We start from the raw sequence: 17,859 nt of genomic DNA on the forward strand, positions 1-17,859 counted from the left end.
AGGGGTCCCGACCCACAGTTTGGGGAACCCCTGTATTAAGGTAAAGCATTCACTAGAAATTGTCTTGGAACTAAAAAGAGTTCCGAGGGTCAGTTGCAGAGGACTTTAAAGCTCAGGCTAAAGCACCACAAAACTGCATTAAACTGGAAGCCCTGCTCAGTTTCTCTCAGATTAGTAGTAACGGTCGGTTTAAATATGGGCTTTAACTTGGCTGCAAGTCAAGTTAGCTTTGAGTAGCCGTAAACCTCTAGGTGCTCATCTGGAGAATAATACTTAATTTATTTGGCACGTGAAATACACTTGAAAGGTGGTAATTAACAGATCCACGTATAAATATTTCGTTACGCAAACATTTGTTTATAACCGACTACGGTTACTGCAATAAAGATGAACTATTAATGACATCTCTCATCACGATTTCAGAATGTAGAATGCAGTTGAAAAAGGACCACTCTAGGCCTCGTTAAAACACGGCACTATTCTGAAGAGCCGAACATGAAACGTTCACGCCAGGCACCAGAAACCGCTTGTTGTTTTTAGTTCCTGTCACTAACTACTCCTAAGGAGCCTTAGGATTTAGTACAGACAGCGAATTAGCCAGTCAATGCATACATTTCAGGAAAGAAACAACCATTCTCTATGGCTACTAAACCGGAGATTTTTGTTTTGGTATCTGAACACGCCCCCGTTGGACACATGGTCCGATCACATGGTCCGGAAAAAGTTACGTTTATCAACAGAGAATCGAAAACGAACGGGTAATGGGATAGGTAGTTCGTGAGCCAATTGCTTTCTGTATAGGCGGAATAACAAACTGCAAAGAAAAAAACTACTATTCCCATCCGTCATTTCAGCCGCTGTTTGGTTTATTTGCATACTGAGAGGTTTGTGTTGTTGTTGAGGGAGAAGTTGTGAGGGCGCCGTTGCGACAGATATTACAAGGACGGTCAGCTGAGCCAATCTCTTTTGCTGGTAAGCTTAAACTTGTTATTTCATTGTCTGATTTTGCACTACATACGGTGAAATACATCTTAAACGTTTGCACAAAACGTCACATATAATAGCTACCATGCTAGGTCGCTGTCTATATATTGATAGGTATATTTATATGCATTGTATGTATGCGATGTAGCCTGATAGATAGCTTTATAGCTAGCTAGCTACCTCGGAAAAAGCTGGTGCCTTAGGCTATTTGGTGGAGTGTAATATTCCCCGTAGAACTGACAGCTCCGCTACTGAACTTATTATTGCTGTCGATTGACGTGGAATGATTCGTAGACAATTATCTACATAATTAATGAGTTAATTGTGCTGTCGACATAATTTACTACAGTATCTAAACCGAGCCAAAATGATCGCTTAGGCCGGAGACACATAGGGCAAATCAACGCAGTGCAGGTTTTCGCAGCTATAATAACCGTGCATACACATTGGGTGGGACTGGTGGAATATGTTGCAATTTCCAGATATTGCCGTATATAAATCCTGTCTCGCCGTCAGGGCTAACTCATTATGTGTGCTTCGCTATTTCTGATAAAGGATTTATTTCTGCCAATAGCACTGTAGACCGGGATTCTTTCAATATTGTGAATGGTATAATGGGAGTAAGACGAATTCAGGATTTGCTTGACGGAAAAACCCGTTGCATCTGTGGATAAGCTATGGACAGTATCAACAAATTTAGCTAATCTGCAAGTTGGGCGAGGCTTTCGCGACGAAAGCGTTATGCATTTGATAACGATGTAAGAAATTGCATATTTTACATTTGCATGGTCAGCTGACTTATCGCTCGTATTTCTTAGGATAATTTTTTACTCCCACAGCTTGCGTTGTCTGTGTTGTATTATGAATGTAGCTACACCATGTATTGACCAAGAAGCAGCTGCATTTTATCTTAACTGTATTTGAAGTGGGGTAGTATCCCAATACCCACGGTCATTTGGTTATGCCTATTCATGTCTAAAATAGCAGGATTATTGCATCTCTATTCCTCTCTATTTATTTCATAATTTTTATTTTGCAGCGGCAATATGTATACACACAGCAACAAGCGTAAAGCCAAGTTTGCACTAATAAGTACGGTCATCCAAAAGTAAGCGGCATGGCAGCCATGAAGTTTTGTCAGCATGACATTTCCCTCTGAAACTGGCAGCATTCTGTCCAAAGTTGAAGCTTATTGACCTGTATATGACAACACGTTTCATTGTTATGCACACATTGGTCTAGCCCAGGCCAGTTCAGCAGTTTTGCTAAGTAAGCACCTTGACAATATGCCATGCATTATACAGACAGCTGGTGGAAAGATGTCTGAGAGCTCAAGCGACACAGAATCTTCTTGTGGATGGACACTCATAAGCAATGAAGTAAGTCTGCATTCTCGTGTAGGTAATGTTTTTAACCATGGCAGAGCACTCTGTGCAGCTGACCTTACACACTTATTTCTGCATGGAGGGTGATGCATGTCCTGGGAGACACTACAATATCCAGGATCACCTGGGAAATGTGTGCTTCACGGGCTAGAGAGAGGAAAAGTCTATGTGAATACACCAGCCATTATGTCCACTTTACACAGTATATGCTCTGCAGCTTGCACACAATCAAAACCAAGTGTGGAAGTATGATGTACAAGATTAAGCCAATAGTGTGTCTCTTGTACACACTATTTCTCATTGTGACAAGTGAACCGCAACTTGATACAGGATTTAAATTAAGGATATAGGTGATGTTGAATCATTCAAATGCCTATATGCTGTTATCAGTATAAAGATAAAGATTGCTTACAACCATGCTTACTTGGTGGTTAGAAGCCCATTGGTTAAGACATTGTTAGAGTTGACTTGAACTGGCACAGAGCATTATATAGTGTCAATTATACAGTGATAATATGGTGATGGCTTTAGGATTATTTCTCTGAGCAATACATCTGGAAATTATATATGATTAACTGTTAAATGTCTTGGACATTTTACGTTTGGAAATGTTAGGCTAACTAACCAGTCACTTTTTTATTTTTTATATAACCGGCACAACACAATAAAGACCATTTGATTCAGCACATGAATGTAAACTAGAAGAACCTTTAGTCAATATTGTCACACTCTGTTTCCTTCTTAATACATCTTGTACTGCATTGTGTAATCTTACACAATGGAATGGAATGGAATGGAGTTGGAACCAGCTGCCCATACGATATTTTATCTAGTTTATCCATACTGTATATTTTGGGTTCCATTTGAGTAAAGTGTATACATTATATTTAGATGATATATCAATGGTATCATCTAAATATAATGTATTTGCATTATATGTCAATGCATGAAAACCATCTGTTTTATGCTTCATATAGGTTGGTGATATCAGAGCTTCAGGGACAATTCCCCTTAGAAAGAGGATCTTCGACAAACAGAAAATAAATATGACTTTGTACACAATTCAGCACACCAAAGTCAGTCATGTAGGGGAAAAAAAAGTGATACTGTGCTTGTGGTGTGTTCATGAATATTGTGTAGGCAGGAATTGTATTGTGGTTGTAGTAGGGTGAGATGTAGAGTGTTCTCACTGTGCTGTCTGTGTGTTGAAGGGTTCAGACATTGAGACCCTGGGGTCGGAGCATGGAGCAGACGGTGGGCCTGACCCAGTCGAAAGCCCCCCTGGGCTGGAGGAGGAGGTGACGCAGAACGAGCCAATGGCTCCCTGCGGTAGGTACTCACAGTGTAGCATTGTTCATTTTCTGAGTAGGAAAGACCCTGCTTTATAGTTTTGACATATATGTCTGTGTTGGTTTGTTGTTCATGAATTGCCAATAAAGACATTGTAGAATTTGTAATATTAAGAAACTGCATTAATTGAAAGTGCTGTCAATGCATTCAAATAAAGTTTACAAAAAAGGGTTGATTCATACATTCAGTTTATTTCATTTAACTGCCATACACTTACTTGACGAAATATGAAAATTACTCACTGAGAATATTCTGGAAAAATATTTATCTAGCTGGTGGCAACGAAGAGACGGCTGAGTCATGTCTCGATACCACCATAAAAGAGGAAACGGTTGAAGAGACGCTGCCTGTTTCTGAGGTAAAAAAACAAACCAAAATATTAAGAATAGCTTAAAAGAAAAGACGAACATGTATCCTTTGCTAATTCAGTCAATTCTATCTGGGTGCAGTGATCCTGTGCTGAGAAGCTGACCTGATGTCATCAGAGGCCGCATTCTGTTGCATGAAATTGTAACACTATTTGAAGGCTCCTACATAAGAGCAATATAACACCTGCATAAGCACTACATAAGCATTCATAAGCTCTTGTGTCAATAACCAACAAGGATCTTGTGTCAGTTCATTTGGTATGTCAATGTTGCATCAATGTTGACATAACACAAAATATGCCTATTTGTGGATATTGACTTATCAGTGCTTATGTAGTGCTTATGAATGTGCTATGTAGTGCTTACGAAAGTGTTATATAGCTCTTATGTATGAGTCTTCAAATAAAGTGTTACCCACGAAACGCATCACCATTTCCAACTGTTACCCAATACCCACAAAGCGCATTGCTGTTCCCCAGGCTGGTGAGGAGGACGTGGCGGAGGAGAACGTTCCGGTGAGCGATCACTCCGACATTGTGACCCTTGACCCCTCAAAGGTGGCAGAGCTGGGACCCTGGGAGGAGCAGGTGGTCCCGGAGGAAGAGTCCATGGGCAACGAGGAACTCTACTTGGGAACTTCATCCAGCAGCCAGTACACCTTCAGCACTCCTGAAAAGACCTGTAAGTTTATGCGTTTGCTTCCTGTCTGCTCCCGTGTTAAAATAATATTGGCCTGAACTTCCATCGACCTTACTGTTTGCACTCCATTGCAAACTCAGATTTACAAACTTCTCCGATTATTTGAGAAGGAGAAATAATGCTGCAATTGATTGCTTTGTTTTGGGACTTTGATAGAATTGTAAAAAGAAAAAACAGCTCTGGATATGGTGTGAAATATCAGATGTTTAACTAGCATAACAGCTAAGAAAACAGGAAAGCCAGGGAAGAGGAAATGAGAAAAAAAGGATGAAATACAGGATCAATACGGTTTCCACTCCATTGTTTCAAGCAGATTTGACGCTGAGCAATTGGAAGTTTCCGGAAAGTTTCAGGGACTTGGGCAATCGTCTGAAAGGGCATCTGTCTGCCAGCTGCTCATTCCCAGGTGTTCCACACCGGCATGAATCTGATAGTGTGTGCCTGTCTTGGTCAACACGGCCAATACTTGCAGAATCTCTGATAACCCGCTGTTGCAGTTGGACTAATCCTGTGCAATGTTGTAAACAAGTGTGGGCATTTTGTAAAGGCCTGGAGGTCCAGCAGGCAGCTGGAGGTAAAAGTTTGCATGTGGCCATAAAGCTTGTTTTTCTGTGTGTGTTTCTGGTGTGAGCTGTTTGGCAGAGCACGGAATTGTATTGACCTTGAGGGATCGGTTCCCGATTTGTGGATTTTTTTTCCCATCGCTAAGTCAATTGTGGCCTAATTGTGTCTGTTGCACATAATGTAAAGTAACAGTCCTAAGCTTAGTTTGTGCCTTAATGGCATGCATTATTCCACCATGTCAAATGTATTATAGGCCAAGGTAAGTTTTGTGTTGTAATCAATTTAAGTCGCATGGCATGCTGTCTGTGCCAGATTCAGTGGGCTAAAAGATAGACACAAACTTAGATTTCAGGGGTTCAATTTTTGATGCATACAGTATTATCACTGAGTCACTGGATGGTAGTTAGAGCACAGTATATCATCATCACCTTTGTATTTACCTCATATCCGTTGATTTACTGTTTCACTCCACTAATGCGTAATCTAACTCTCGTGTCATGATCTTCCTCATCAACTTCCTGTTGAAGTCAGTGACCACAGGAACAGTGGGCAGACACTTTCTGATTCTGTAGTTAGATGTGGTGGTTTTCTCACATGCCGAATCATACTTGCATAAAGTCCTATTAAAACCACAGTGTTTTGCATGCACCAAGTTCCTTATTTGTAACTTGTAATTCTGTAATTTCATGCTGTCATTTTTAATTGTAAGTTTGCAAATGAATACCATTCCAGAGTCTGGCAAGGGTTTACTTCCATTTGTTCTTGACATTTGTTGGGAGTTTTTGTCTTTTTGCCATAGTATCTGCGGAAACGTAGCAGTTAGACACTTTACCACAGACTACCAGGCTCAAGGCCTTCTGGAGAGATTATTATAAATGACTGGCTGAGGCAATAAAATGAGATGAGAGCATTTGTGGATCAAACCATACAGCCATAATTACAAACGTAATATGCAGTCTGATATTTTTTGGAAAGCCTCAGCCTTGGACTGTAGATAATGCTGAAGCAAATGTTTCTTTTGGTTTGATGTCCTGGTGCACATTTGGTTGTATATTATGCCATATAAAAACAGTCATTCTCTTTGGCTGCACCTTCTGCTTGTTTGGTTCCAGCCCTACAGAGGAAAAAGGGTACATCAAATCATGTTAGCACCATCTAAGGTAAAAGTTAGTTGAAAACCTTGACATGAAAGGAAAAAACATTTACCAGCTCATTAGGCAGAAATTCTGTAGGTGTGTGTCAGTGGATAACATTAGCATATGTATGATTGATAGGACTGTTTAGCTTCATTTAACCATTAGTGTGAGACTCATTGAAGGACTGGAAGGACTGTAATGGTGAGCATAGACTGTGTGTACTGAACAGTGTTGTCAAGGTCATGTTGCTGCCCACATCCTGTTAACTGAGCCTAACGTGAGTCGGTGTTATTTTTTGCTGTGCGACGCTCCACAGTATTCCCAGTGGAGCCCCCCGCAGGAGGCTCGAGCAGTAGCAGCAGTAGTGATGAAGAGACAGGAGAACAACCCAGCCTGACCGTGAGGAGGCGCAGGGTAAGGAGGAGCACAGCCACTGCTCCCGAGGTCGAGGAGGTGCAGGGCACGGGACAGGAGGATGAAGAGCAACAGGAGGAGCACAAGCAAGAGCAGGAGGAACATGGAGGCCCTACCCAGGGGCATGTCAACGGCACCCTCAACAAATGCATCCTGCTGGCCCTGGTCGTTGCCTTTAGCATGGGCTTTGGACACTTTTACGGTGAGTATCTTTTGAGGGATGCTGTGCTGTGTTGTGTTGTGGATTTCAGGTAAAATTGATTTAACCCTTTCAGACCCAAGCCCAATAAGAAGTAGCTCCACCAAAATCTGAAGGGGCTTTGGCTTTGGTTGAGAAATTTGAGAATGTTGAGAACATTTTGTATGGTTTTAATATGGCCTCAAGCAATAGTATAGCAGTGATTTTGATTGGTGCAAAAGGTATAAAATCGAGAGTGCCAATTAAGCTCATCTGTCTGAGAAAGTAGAAGGAGGGCGGTGGTGAGTTTAATTGTTCTATTTCAGTCTGTGGCTTCCTAGAAAGTTGTATTTATTTTGCTTTCCAGGTAAATTTGAAGGTATGAAGTAGTGATTTGAGGTGCCACACAAACTGCTGGATGGATAAGTCAGATGAATGTGTTATCACAGAGTGCTTCTTGTCAAAAGTGAACAGTGAGAGTGAATGTAAGGCATGGCAAGCACTTGGCACCCATAGAAAATCATTTTTTCACCCTTAATTTGACCCAGTCTAAGATGGTGATGGGGGAGCGATACAGTCCTAATTTTGAATGAAATGCTACGCCCAGAAATACACTAGAGTTCCTCTGTTTGCAAGAGAGAAACAGACTCTCATTTGGGAACTTATGTGAATATCTCCCATCATCACCATAATTTAGCATCGAAGCTGTAGCAAACTTTGCATGCTGACTTGAGATTTTGCATCAGATCTCAATTCTGAAAAAGCCTCTATGGCGCTGAGGATTTGCATGACGGTTCATCTGTGAGGCTCTTGGGTTTTGTTGTTGTGTGTGATCTCCTGCTTATTCATTCTGTTTGTCAATGAAACAAGGGTGAGAAACAAGGGTGAGACTGGGCACCACTGCAACATGACAGACTGGACATATCTCATGAACAGCTTTCTCCTTTTGTTGTATGTGTGCCTGAACACTGCTTACGTGGCCTGCAAACATTTCTAGATGTTACCTCCATTTACCTTTTAAGATGAATAATTGCATGCTATGACGATTTCCTTTGTTTTGCAGGTACAGTTCAGATTAAAGAGAGGCAGAAAATGGTGGAGAAAATCCGTGTGAGTAAGCTGAGTGACACAGGAGGCAAAGCACCACCACCCCTCCCCCATCTGGTGAGCTACAGCGTTCTGCCAGCCGTTTGTCGTCCTCTCTTTCTCAGCTGGGGAAAAAACAATAATAATTATAGTAGGCCAGCACCGGAGTGCATTTGTGTATCGTAATGTGGACACACGCAGCTCATAAGTTGTTAAAATGGGATGAATGTTTGTGTTAAAAATCCAAACAACATTTCATAAGAAGTACAGCCATTGGCTAGAGACTTAGAGCAAATTGCTTTCCTGTTCCTTGTCGATCTCATCACAAGGGGCACTTCTTGAGCACTTCTTGCGCCTTTCTCTGTAATCTCGGACTTGGCACCATCTTGAAAGACTTTGACATTCCTGCTGCCACTTGGGCTGAAGTTGAGGGCTTTGAAATACCGGAGAGCCGGGATTGTGCTCATTAGTGACGCCCTTTCCACACATCTAGGAATTGGTTCAGCATCTGGGAGAGGACCTAGAGGAAAAGCGTGATACGGTGCTCTCCTTCACTGCGATTGTGGATAAAATAACTAAAGAGAACGAGCAACTCAAATTCAAACAGGCTGAGCTTCAGGTAACATTCTTCCAGATTCTGATGAAAGAATTAACTATATATATTATTTGAGGCTTTGAAGTACCTGTGCAAACAGAAAGCTGCATTCAAATGCTTTAACAACATTCAGCATTTTATGTTTTTATTTCATCGGATTGTGCTTGCACAATATTCATGTATAATGTTACATGCTCAAAGTAGGAAAAATGGTTGTGCTCAGTTGTACAAAAGTACAGGTGCGCAAAGCCAAAACCGATAATGACAGAGAAATGCCAAGCCCACACTGTATGAAGACACGGACAAACTGGTCTAGCAGAAATATACATTTAACTCATAAACAAACTCATAGTGCAAAAAATAAAAGGTGCACATGTGTAAAAATGCTAGACAAGACAGACAGACTTTCAGCTCATGCTTTCTTCTATAGAAACTTGTGGCACAAGATTTACAAAGTTAAGTTACAAAAGTTAAGTTACAAAGTTAAAAAAAAAAGTTCTCCTAATAACATAATAGTATACAGGTGAGGCAATTGGAGAACCACAGTGTTGAGATTTAGAAACCAGCCATTTTGGGTTTGCAGGTAAACCTACATAATCAAAATAAATTAGCTGTAACATGGAATGTAAAAGACACACAAAATGGATATATTTAATTATAGGACTGATAAGCAAAGTCTTCATTCATGCCATGGGGTACCAGCAATTCAGCTCCAAAATCCAAAAAGCTCATGTACCTTTTCTTTTGTGTACTATGAATTTGTTTATTCATTAAATTAATATTTTTGCTTGACCAGTTTGTCCTTGTCTTCATACAGCGTGCGCTTGACATTTCTCTGTCATTAATGTTACATGCTGAAATAATGAATGGTAAGTGTTTCGTAAAGGCTAAACATTTGCTATCAAGGAGAGCCCCAGAAATGCATACAGGTATGCTGCAGCTTGCGTGTCTGTTGTATTTGTGGCCCAGGCACAGAGAGATGACCTGACTCTACGCCTGAAAGAGAGCAGGGAGCAGAAGAGCCGGGTGGAGTCTCATCAGGAGGGCCTGGTCGTGGAGAACCGTCACCTGAAGAGCTCGCTGGAGCGGGAGGAGGCCTCCCTCTCCGCCCTGCAGGAGGAGCTGAGGAACCTGCGGGGCCAGATCCGAAACCTGGAGGAGCGGGGCGCCGGCTCCGACTCCATCCTGTGGGAGAACCAGCGGCTAAAGGACCACCTGGAGGAAGAGAAGCAGCGGATCCGCAGCTTCCTCCGGCAGAAGGAGACGCTGATGGCCGAGGCCCAGATGCTGCGGAGGGAGCTGGACAAGGAGCGTAAGGTGACCGAGAGGCTGAAGGAGGAGCTGGAGCAGCTCAGCATCCAGAGCACCGGGGCGGTGGGAGAGGCTGACCCAGAGACCCAGGAGCTCCAGGTGCGCCTGACGGAGCTGGAGAAGAAGCTGAACTTCGAGCAGCAGCGCTCGGACCTCTGGGAGAGGCTGTACGTGGAGACCAAGGAGGAGCGGCTGAAAGGAGACCGGCAGGCCAGAGACAGCAAGCCCAAGGAGAGCGTGATCAGCAAGGTCACAGAGACCTTCGACGCTGTGAAGAATTCCACTAAGGAGTTTGTTCACCACCACAAGGAGCAGATCAAGAAGGCCAAGGAGGCTGTGAAGGAGAACCTTAGGAAGTTCTCGGACTCTGTCAAGTCCACCTTCCGCCACTTCAAGGACTCGGCCACTCGCACGTTGGATAAGGTTCATCACCCTCAAGATGGAAAGTTCCAAGAGAGGAAAGATGTTAAGACCGAAGCTCAACATCACAAGCACCAGAAGGAACATAAAGCTGGAGACATGGACTCTGATGGCCCAGTCTGGCTGCACAAGCCCCTCAAGCCCCTTCATCAAAGTGCACATAAGCCCAACACCGAGAGCTTTCAGACTGACCGTAACACACGGAAGCCAGGGGCCAAAGTTCAGGAGGAGCCAGAGCAAGGAAAACACAGGGAGATGCCTAAGGGATGTTCCAGTGTTTTCGACTGCGCCTACCAAGAGTCCATGAGCCTCTTCAACAAGGCCCTGGACCCCATTCGGATGGATGAGTTCAACCAGCTTATCCACAGCTACCTGCAGCAAGAAGTAAACCACTTCCACCACTGGAGGGAGCTGCAGAGCTTTATCAACAACTTCTTCCACAATGGTGTCTTCATTCATGATCAGATGCTATTTACGGACTTTGTTAGTGGTGTGGAAGACTACCTGGAAGACATGGATGAGTACCAGAGCCATGATGATGACGATGTCTTTGAGGATCTGGATGAATTTGTATATAGACACTTCTTTGGGGATACCTATGCAAAACGCTATGGGCCAAGGTGAGTAGGATTCCATTTTAGTTCTGAAAATGGATAACCGCAGTTATAAAAATGCATTTGGATGGCATTGCTCCTACTTATAACTGGATGCCATGATTCACAAGTAAATTGCATGAACACCATTAAAGTTTCTAGGCAGAAATTCCAGAAATGGGGGAAATTATTATGCAATAACATCATAAGTTGCATTGGAAATTGGAGACATTTAAAAATGAATGAACTTCTTCTGTCAGTGGTTTTGCTGCAGTATATGCAGTATACGTGTGCAAAATACCTGGTGGTGTCTCACTGACTGCATGAAACAAATTGCATGCTATGGTTTTCTGTCCTCTGTCAATAGGTTGCAAAGTCAGTAAGCTCTACACATTGAGTGAATGCTCAGCACAAAATTTGAAGATTAAAAAAAGCCAACGAAGCCAATGGGGTCATGTTCGCTATACGTGTGTACATATATTATTTCTGTTTGCAAATTTACAGTAGACCCTTTCAAGGGCCGACTTCAAAAAGTAAAGAGGACAGCCAGCTGGGCCATCAGCGAAAGCAGCAGCAGGCTTATTCTCGCCCCAACAGAGAGAAGAAATGGAGCAGGCCAGGACACGCAACTCGGAGACACATTGCGAATGTCAAAATAGAGCTGGGCCCATTGCCATTTGATCCAAAATATTAACAAAATCTTGGCTCAATAGTCTTTTTTTTATTGCTTTAATTCAAGTGCTATCCTAGCTGCAGTTCATATTACAGATGGGTTGGACAAATTCTGTTTCTCTTTCGTCGTATTTGCACAATGTTTTGTTCTGAAGTACATTTTTAAAAAGTGCTTTTAAAGCTGACTGAATGGATTCTTGTTCCATGTTTTGCAACAGATCATTATTAGGTCAGCTTGGCGTCTTTGATGCAACTTTCTTATTCAGTCATGCATACAACAGTGAAAAATGATGCAATATTGTTCTCTGTAAATTATTGAAGAAAATATTAATGTATTTTCATTTGCCTTGTGGGAAATAGTTGTGACATCTATGTTAAAGAAAAGTTTTATTTTGTTGTTCAAATTAGTTTTTTCCAAGGGTTCTTTTGCTGACAGTGCAATCTACTAAAATCTCTCAGTTAAATTGTAGTTCTACTACAATGCATTGAACTGGGCAGTTTTTTTTTTTTCTTTACTGTGTAAATGCATTCTGCCAGGAAACAAACATTTCAATTTACAGTAATATGCAAACTCGGTGTCATTAGGCCACTGTACCCAAATATTAATTCGAATATACAACCTGGTACCACAGAATATGTACAGAGGACCAAAAGGTTTGTTTATTTCAGTTCAGTATGGGAGATGCAATGAGTTGACATTCATTTTCATTTAACTGATGAATAATTAAATGTATAACTCATATATAGTACTTGTTCCATAGGTTAATTTTATCAGATGCTTTGTGTGTTCTAATGGTGTGATGCTACTACAGTTGAACATTAAGCAGCTCTGTTTATGGAATTGCAATGAGCTAAGGGTGTAATAGTGTACTTCCCAAGTGATAATGTTTGGTCATGCTATCGTTACTTTTCCTGTAACATTCCGATTGTAGTTTGTCTTCCTGAAGCAGAGATATATTGTTTTGCAGTTAGGCTGCTGGAAGAGTGCAACTCAGAGTAGTTCTCTAATAAAAAGACGAGTTTCTCTGTTGTGCTGTGCAGCATATCCCTGGTGTGTAATAATTTTGCAGTGTGACAATGATGCCTTCCCCTTTCTCCATCTTTGATAATGGTCCAACATCTTGGGAAGGTACGACTTTTGGAATATTTTGCACCCAGGCAGTAAGCCATGAAATACAAAATATGGTAAACTTATTTACATAACCTACTATTTTTGATGACACTTGACATCTACAAGGTAAAAAAATGTATGTAAAGACATTATTATACAGTACACATCCTATTTTTGCCAGGAGAGGCCTTCAGATTTGACCAGTAATGACCTGTTGCTTTGTTCACAGTGTTCTTTCGTAGACAAAGATTCTTCTTCCAACTCGCCCCTCAGGAATGTGAGTGTGGAACACTTCCGTGTTTCTTGTGTATCGGTTTGATTCCAAGAACATAAATATCTCCTGGAAACACAGGAAATTGATTATATGTAAAAATACCCATCCGTAAGTGTGAAGGTTTAAAGAAGCTTCAATGGAGATTCATAGAAGTTCAGAGACTGAAGGAATCATACCTGTTCAAGTGTGTCAAAAAACACCATATGGGAGGGTAGTGATTCTGGGTTGGGATATGCACTTCTCAACCAACCGTTGGGATCAGCAAAGAACAAGTCAGCCTCGTCCACATAACTTTTGCTTCCAGTCAGATCTGGAGGACACTCTAGGAACCGCATTCTGATGGGACAGTGCATGTGGCTGCAAACATAAATTTAGAGCAGAGGACATTTTGATGAATGAGTACTAACTGTACATCTTTGTGAACAGTGGTCACTCCTGGGCCTGAAAAACATACCCTGCATATGTACATGAATGCAACCGATAACGCCAGGCCAACGCATTGCAACCGCATGGCTCATTTGTTCATATTCAACGCACAGTGTACTTATGTCCCTGTGGGGGTAATAACCCCAGTCCTCAGTTGTGAAAGTCTGAGCAGATGAACCTGAGCAGAAGACTGCTTCACCCTATTGTTGCCTGCTTTAGTGCCCCTAACTGCGACGTGTGACACTGCAGCTTGCGATTGCGTGTGAAGAATTTCAGGCGACACATTTTAGAACGCAACTACGTGTGAAATTGACTTTGCTGTCCCCGGAAGAGGGATACCTGTAGAAAGGTGTGGAGTGACAGGGCATGAGGAAGAGGATCTCTGGCTGTGGATCAGTGATGTCACACAGCTGCTGTAGATGGCTCATGACATCCAGAGTGCCACGCTGGTGGATAAGTCCGGTGTAGAGGCCTGGGATCAGGTTCAACACCAACAAGGCACACGCGGCAGGCCTCTTCCAGGCTTTTAGGCTTGCCAGAGAAAAGCCTAAAATCATATTAATAATTTGTTATTTAGCAGATGCTTTTATCCAAAGTGAATTACAGTTGATTAGACCAAGCAGGGGACAAACCCCGTGGAGCAATGTGGGGTTAAGGGCCTAGCTCAAGGGCCCAACAGCTGCATGGATCTTATCCTGGCTACGTCAGGGCTTGAACCACCAACCTTCCGGGTCCCAGTCATGTACCTTAGCCATTATATTACACACAATTCCTTGATAAGAGCAATGGAGTGCTATTAAAGTGCAAAACTATGCAGTATGCCAAATTCAAATGCTTAACTACTTAGATTTTTTTAGTATTTTAGCTTGGCATGCTACTATTGCTGAATATTTAAATTGCTTTTAAGCCATGTCCTACATTCCATTTGTTTATGCTATACAATACTAGAAATTCTTTGTTGTTGATGCCCTTAAGGTTTTTTAATAACCCTTAGTTAAATGCAAAGAAACTCTGTTGTTAAGCACATAAAAACACTCACCACAAAACACCATACACAGCGGCACCACCGGGTAAATGAATCTGAACTCCTTGTGTCCAAGCAAGCTGGACAGAAACAAGAAACATTTATATAACAAACACAATCAGTCAAAGATCATTTTAGCATTTACCTGACCTGCATTCAGTCTTACCTGTAAACCATGACTGTCCAGATAACCGTTATCAACAGTATCCTGTATCTTTTTGGAGTAAGAGTGCATCCATAAAGGAAGAGGGGGAGGTGAGGGCCCAGAACAACTGGGAATCCCTGGGTGAAGTACCAGTGCCAGGGGTGAGACCCATAAAACTCTGCCACGTTGTATAGGACATTAAACTTGAGGAAATTTAACTTCACCAGGGTCCACTGTGGGGGAAAACAGAAGCTGGTGAGTAGCTTCAAGAGCTGTGATGCTGTATTTCATGTTAGAACGGGGGTAACCGACCCTGTTCCTGGAGACAGTTTTTCACTCAAATCCTAACAAAGCACACCTCATTCCATAGCTAGAGATCATGTTCAGCTGCTAATTTGTAGAGTCAGGTGTGCAATGAAAACCTACATGGTAGATCACCAGGAACAGTGACAACTGTGGTAGAATATGGGTGAATAACTTTCCAAATCCCAATTGCCTTACTGCATCGTATAATATTTGTTGAAAACACTAGAACAGGCTGCCATGTGTACACTTGCTGAAAAATATGACACCACTTTCCTCAAAAAACACATTTTATTCTTAGTGGAAATGTAAAAACTGTGTTGACTCAACAGCTTTAGCTTTCCCTCTAGTTCTGTGTATGGAATTTAAAGTGAGTTCAGTGGGCCAATCCTGTTGTACAGAAAATGAAATGAGGGCAATTTTTAAATCAACTATTTATGCATTTACACCATTATAATGATTCTGGGTTTTTCATACCTTGCCATACAGTATGCAGTCTACTACTGTAGAGGTCCCTAAAGTTAGAGCCCTGCAAAATGAAACACAAAATGCAGTCCATTAGATGAGGCACAATATGATTGAACAGTCACAGGCATTCATACATTTACAGTTAAGTGACAGCACAACCAATTAATGTTGTTTCCAAGACACACTTACCCTATGGGAAGGACATGGTGTAACAGAAGCTTCAGCTTGTCACGTTCCTGCCAGAAATGCCATGCCAACAAAGGGAGCCACACAATAAGAGCTGTTGGTCGAACAAGGATCGCCAAGGCAACCAGAGTCAAGTACTTTGAGCTAAGAAAAATGGCAAAGTGTATATGAATAAGAATTCAAAATCCATTTCAATTGTAAAATGAACAAAATCATATTCCAAAATGATAACAAGTATGACTATAGTCTGGTCTTTTCAGGAGCTAAAAAATCTTAACCAAAGTCATTCTTTTACATTTTTTTTGTTTAATATAAGATCATTGACTAAGCTCATCATCCTAAAGGCTTGTATTCAGCAGTGCATCCAACCTGCTATACATCTTGGAGCCTGGCAGGGGGTAGTAATGAAGAGCCAGCGTGGTGAGAACAGTCTCCATTGTGTTAGTCAGTGTCCTTGTGCAGCAATACCAAGTGAACCAGGAGCAAAGCTGACAGAAGTACTGGGTGGCAGAACAACAGAAGGAGCATTACACAAGCTGTTTGTTTAAAAAATCTCAGCTGGAGGAGCAAATCTCGAAGCTCAAAATGGAGGCATGCAATTACATCATTCTAAATAAAAGTTACCATCCATCTGGCGATGTCGGGATGCTCTAATCTTTGGATAAGAGAATAAAGTTTGAGATCAGCCAATGCAGCGAGAAGGGCTTGCATCACACGTGGCAACCACACCTGCAATTTTAAAAGCACACTGAGAGCGCAGAACAGGATGGCTGCTTCTTGAATGATTTTGCTCAATAAGGGATAAATATGGCTGTGGGCATCCATGCACTTACCAAAAGCTGAACCGTGTCGCAACTTAGAAAGTGCAGTATTTTATATATGGTTGCGAAGAAGAGTGGATAAGCATAGCCTCTAATGCCCTCTGTCCATTCCCAGGTAAGATAGCCATATGTAGGAATCATGTTAAAGGATTAAACAGAAAACTAGGAAGTTCCCTGTACAATATCTTGAGAGTAATGATTAGTTTATGCACAAAAGGGGAGAAATAAGCCGTTTCAAAAACATCAACATACAAATATGATACAGATGAATAGAGAAAGAATGCTGAAATAAATACACATCTCATGTTGCATAAACCATCTAACAGATCTAGTTGTTTGTCAAACTACTGCATAATCCTCTCAGTGATAGTTAAACGTGGCCCTTTATAGCCCTGATATTATCATCTTGAATCTAAAAGGATATTTGAAAACCATGAGGTGGGACACTTCAAGGGACTGCCAATATTCATCTGGGACAAAGTTGGTCTGCACCAGGAAACAATTAATGAGACGAAATGCCACTGTGAACAAAGTGACATTGACTCCAAGGAAACCTAAGGAATTAGAAATAAGAAAACAACTCTTAACATTAATATTATAGCAACCTATTTTGCCAATAATAATAATAATAATAATAATAATAATAATAATAATAATAATGTGTACCAGCTGGGTGGATTTCAATGCCTGCAGTTAGATGACACGCATAATACGATCAGTGTAATGTGTTCATCAGCCCATAGATTGATGTCTACAGTTGACTATGCATGGCTCCACGTGGTTTATCATTTTCTAGGATGAACTATGCCCATATACTTTATTTTATATCTAGTTTAGTATTATTCCTTATGTTGTCTGTATGCACCTACACACCACAGCAAATTCCTTGTATGTGAAAACAACTTGGCGAATAAAGCGATTCTGATTCTGATTCTGATACGTTAATTGTAAGAGAAATTGTTGTGGTGGTTATATACTGTAGCTAACACGATCCATCACTATTAAGGAACCACATTTACACATTATGCATTTTAATATCTCACCATTTTCAAATCGGCTTGTCGTGTCATCTGGACTGTATAATTTAGATTTTCTTTTCCTCAGTTTAGCTGGCTCAGAAGAATTGTTTTTTCCGCCCAGGTGTAGTCGTGTTCTGATCCTTTCCATCACGACGACACAAAATAAAGTTACAAATGTAACGCCAGTACGGTATAAACTAACTATTCTAGGCAGCTATATACCTTAAACAAGTTTGTACATTTTTACTTCCATTTTAGCCAACCCGAGCTAACGTGCAACAAGGCTTTCAATTTCAGATAGTGTACTTCCGTGTTTTGATGGTGACG

The 17,859-nt window shown here is 41.4% G+C and overlaps 2 protein-coding genes across 8 annotated transcripts; one reads left to right on the forward strand and one right to left on the reverse strand.

Moving 5' to 3' along the window:
- The first annotated feature begins 783 nt into the window (after positions 1 to 783).
- Positions 784 to 12,795, forward strand: ccpg1 (cell cycle progression 1). Of its 7 annotated transcripts, none has more exons than XM_061245291.1 (12): positions 784 to 972; positions 2,289 to 2,363; positions 3,581 to 3,698; positions 3,992 to 4,077; positions 4,567 to 4,768; positions 5,100 to 5,192; positions 6,803 to 7,102; positions 7,446 to 7,457; positions 8,142 to 8,242; positions 8,658 to 8,783; positions 9,729 to 11,110; positions 11,451 to 11,730. In XM_061245291.1, the coding sequence occupies exons 2-12, from the start codon at positions 2,304 to 2,306 to the stop codon at positions 11,464 to 11,466; spliced, it is 2,496 nt and encodes an 831-aa protein (XP_061101275.1). In that variant the 5' UTR covers positions 784 to 972; positions 2,289 to 2,303; the 3' UTR covers positions 11,467 to 11,730. The 7 variants fall into 7 exon arrangements, with proteins under 7 accessions (XP_061101275.1, XP_061101268.1, XP_061101272.1 ...); XM_061245284.1 differs by having other exon boundaries at positions 787 to 972; positions 11,588 to 12,795; XM_061245288.1 differs by lacking the exon at positions 8,658 to 8,783 and having other exon boundaries at positions 788 to 972; positions 11,588 to 12,795.
- Positions 12,390 to 17,832, reverse strand: pigb (phosphatidylinositol glycan anchor biosynthesis, class B). The gene is made up of 12 exons (XM_061245292.1): positions 17,557 to 17,832; positions 16,934 to 17,067; positions 16,526 to 16,639; positions 16,317 to 16,421; positions 16,062 to 16,192; positions 15,696 to 15,836; positions 15,516 to 15,567; positions 14,757 to 14,968; positions 14,606 to 14,670; positions 13,906 to 14,113; positions 13,317 to 13,497; positions 12,390 to 13,206 (listed from the first exon to the last, which is right to left on the reverse strand). The coding sequence occupies exons 1-12, from the start codon at positions 17,678 to 17,680 to the stop codon at positions 13,090 to 13,092; spliced, it is 1,584 nt and encodes a 527-aa protein (XP_061101276.1). The 5' UTR covers positions 17,681 to 17,832; the 3' UTR covers positions 12,390 to 13,089.
- Positions 17,833 to 17,859: the final 27 nt, after the last annotated feature.

This window comes from Conger conger, chromosome 6 (assembly GCF_963514075.1).
Source record: "Conger conger chromosome 6, fConCon1.1, whole genome shotgun sequence".
Classification (NCBI taxonomy): Eukaryota; Metazoa; Chordata; class Actinopteri; order Anguilliformes; family Congridae; genus Conger; species Conger conger.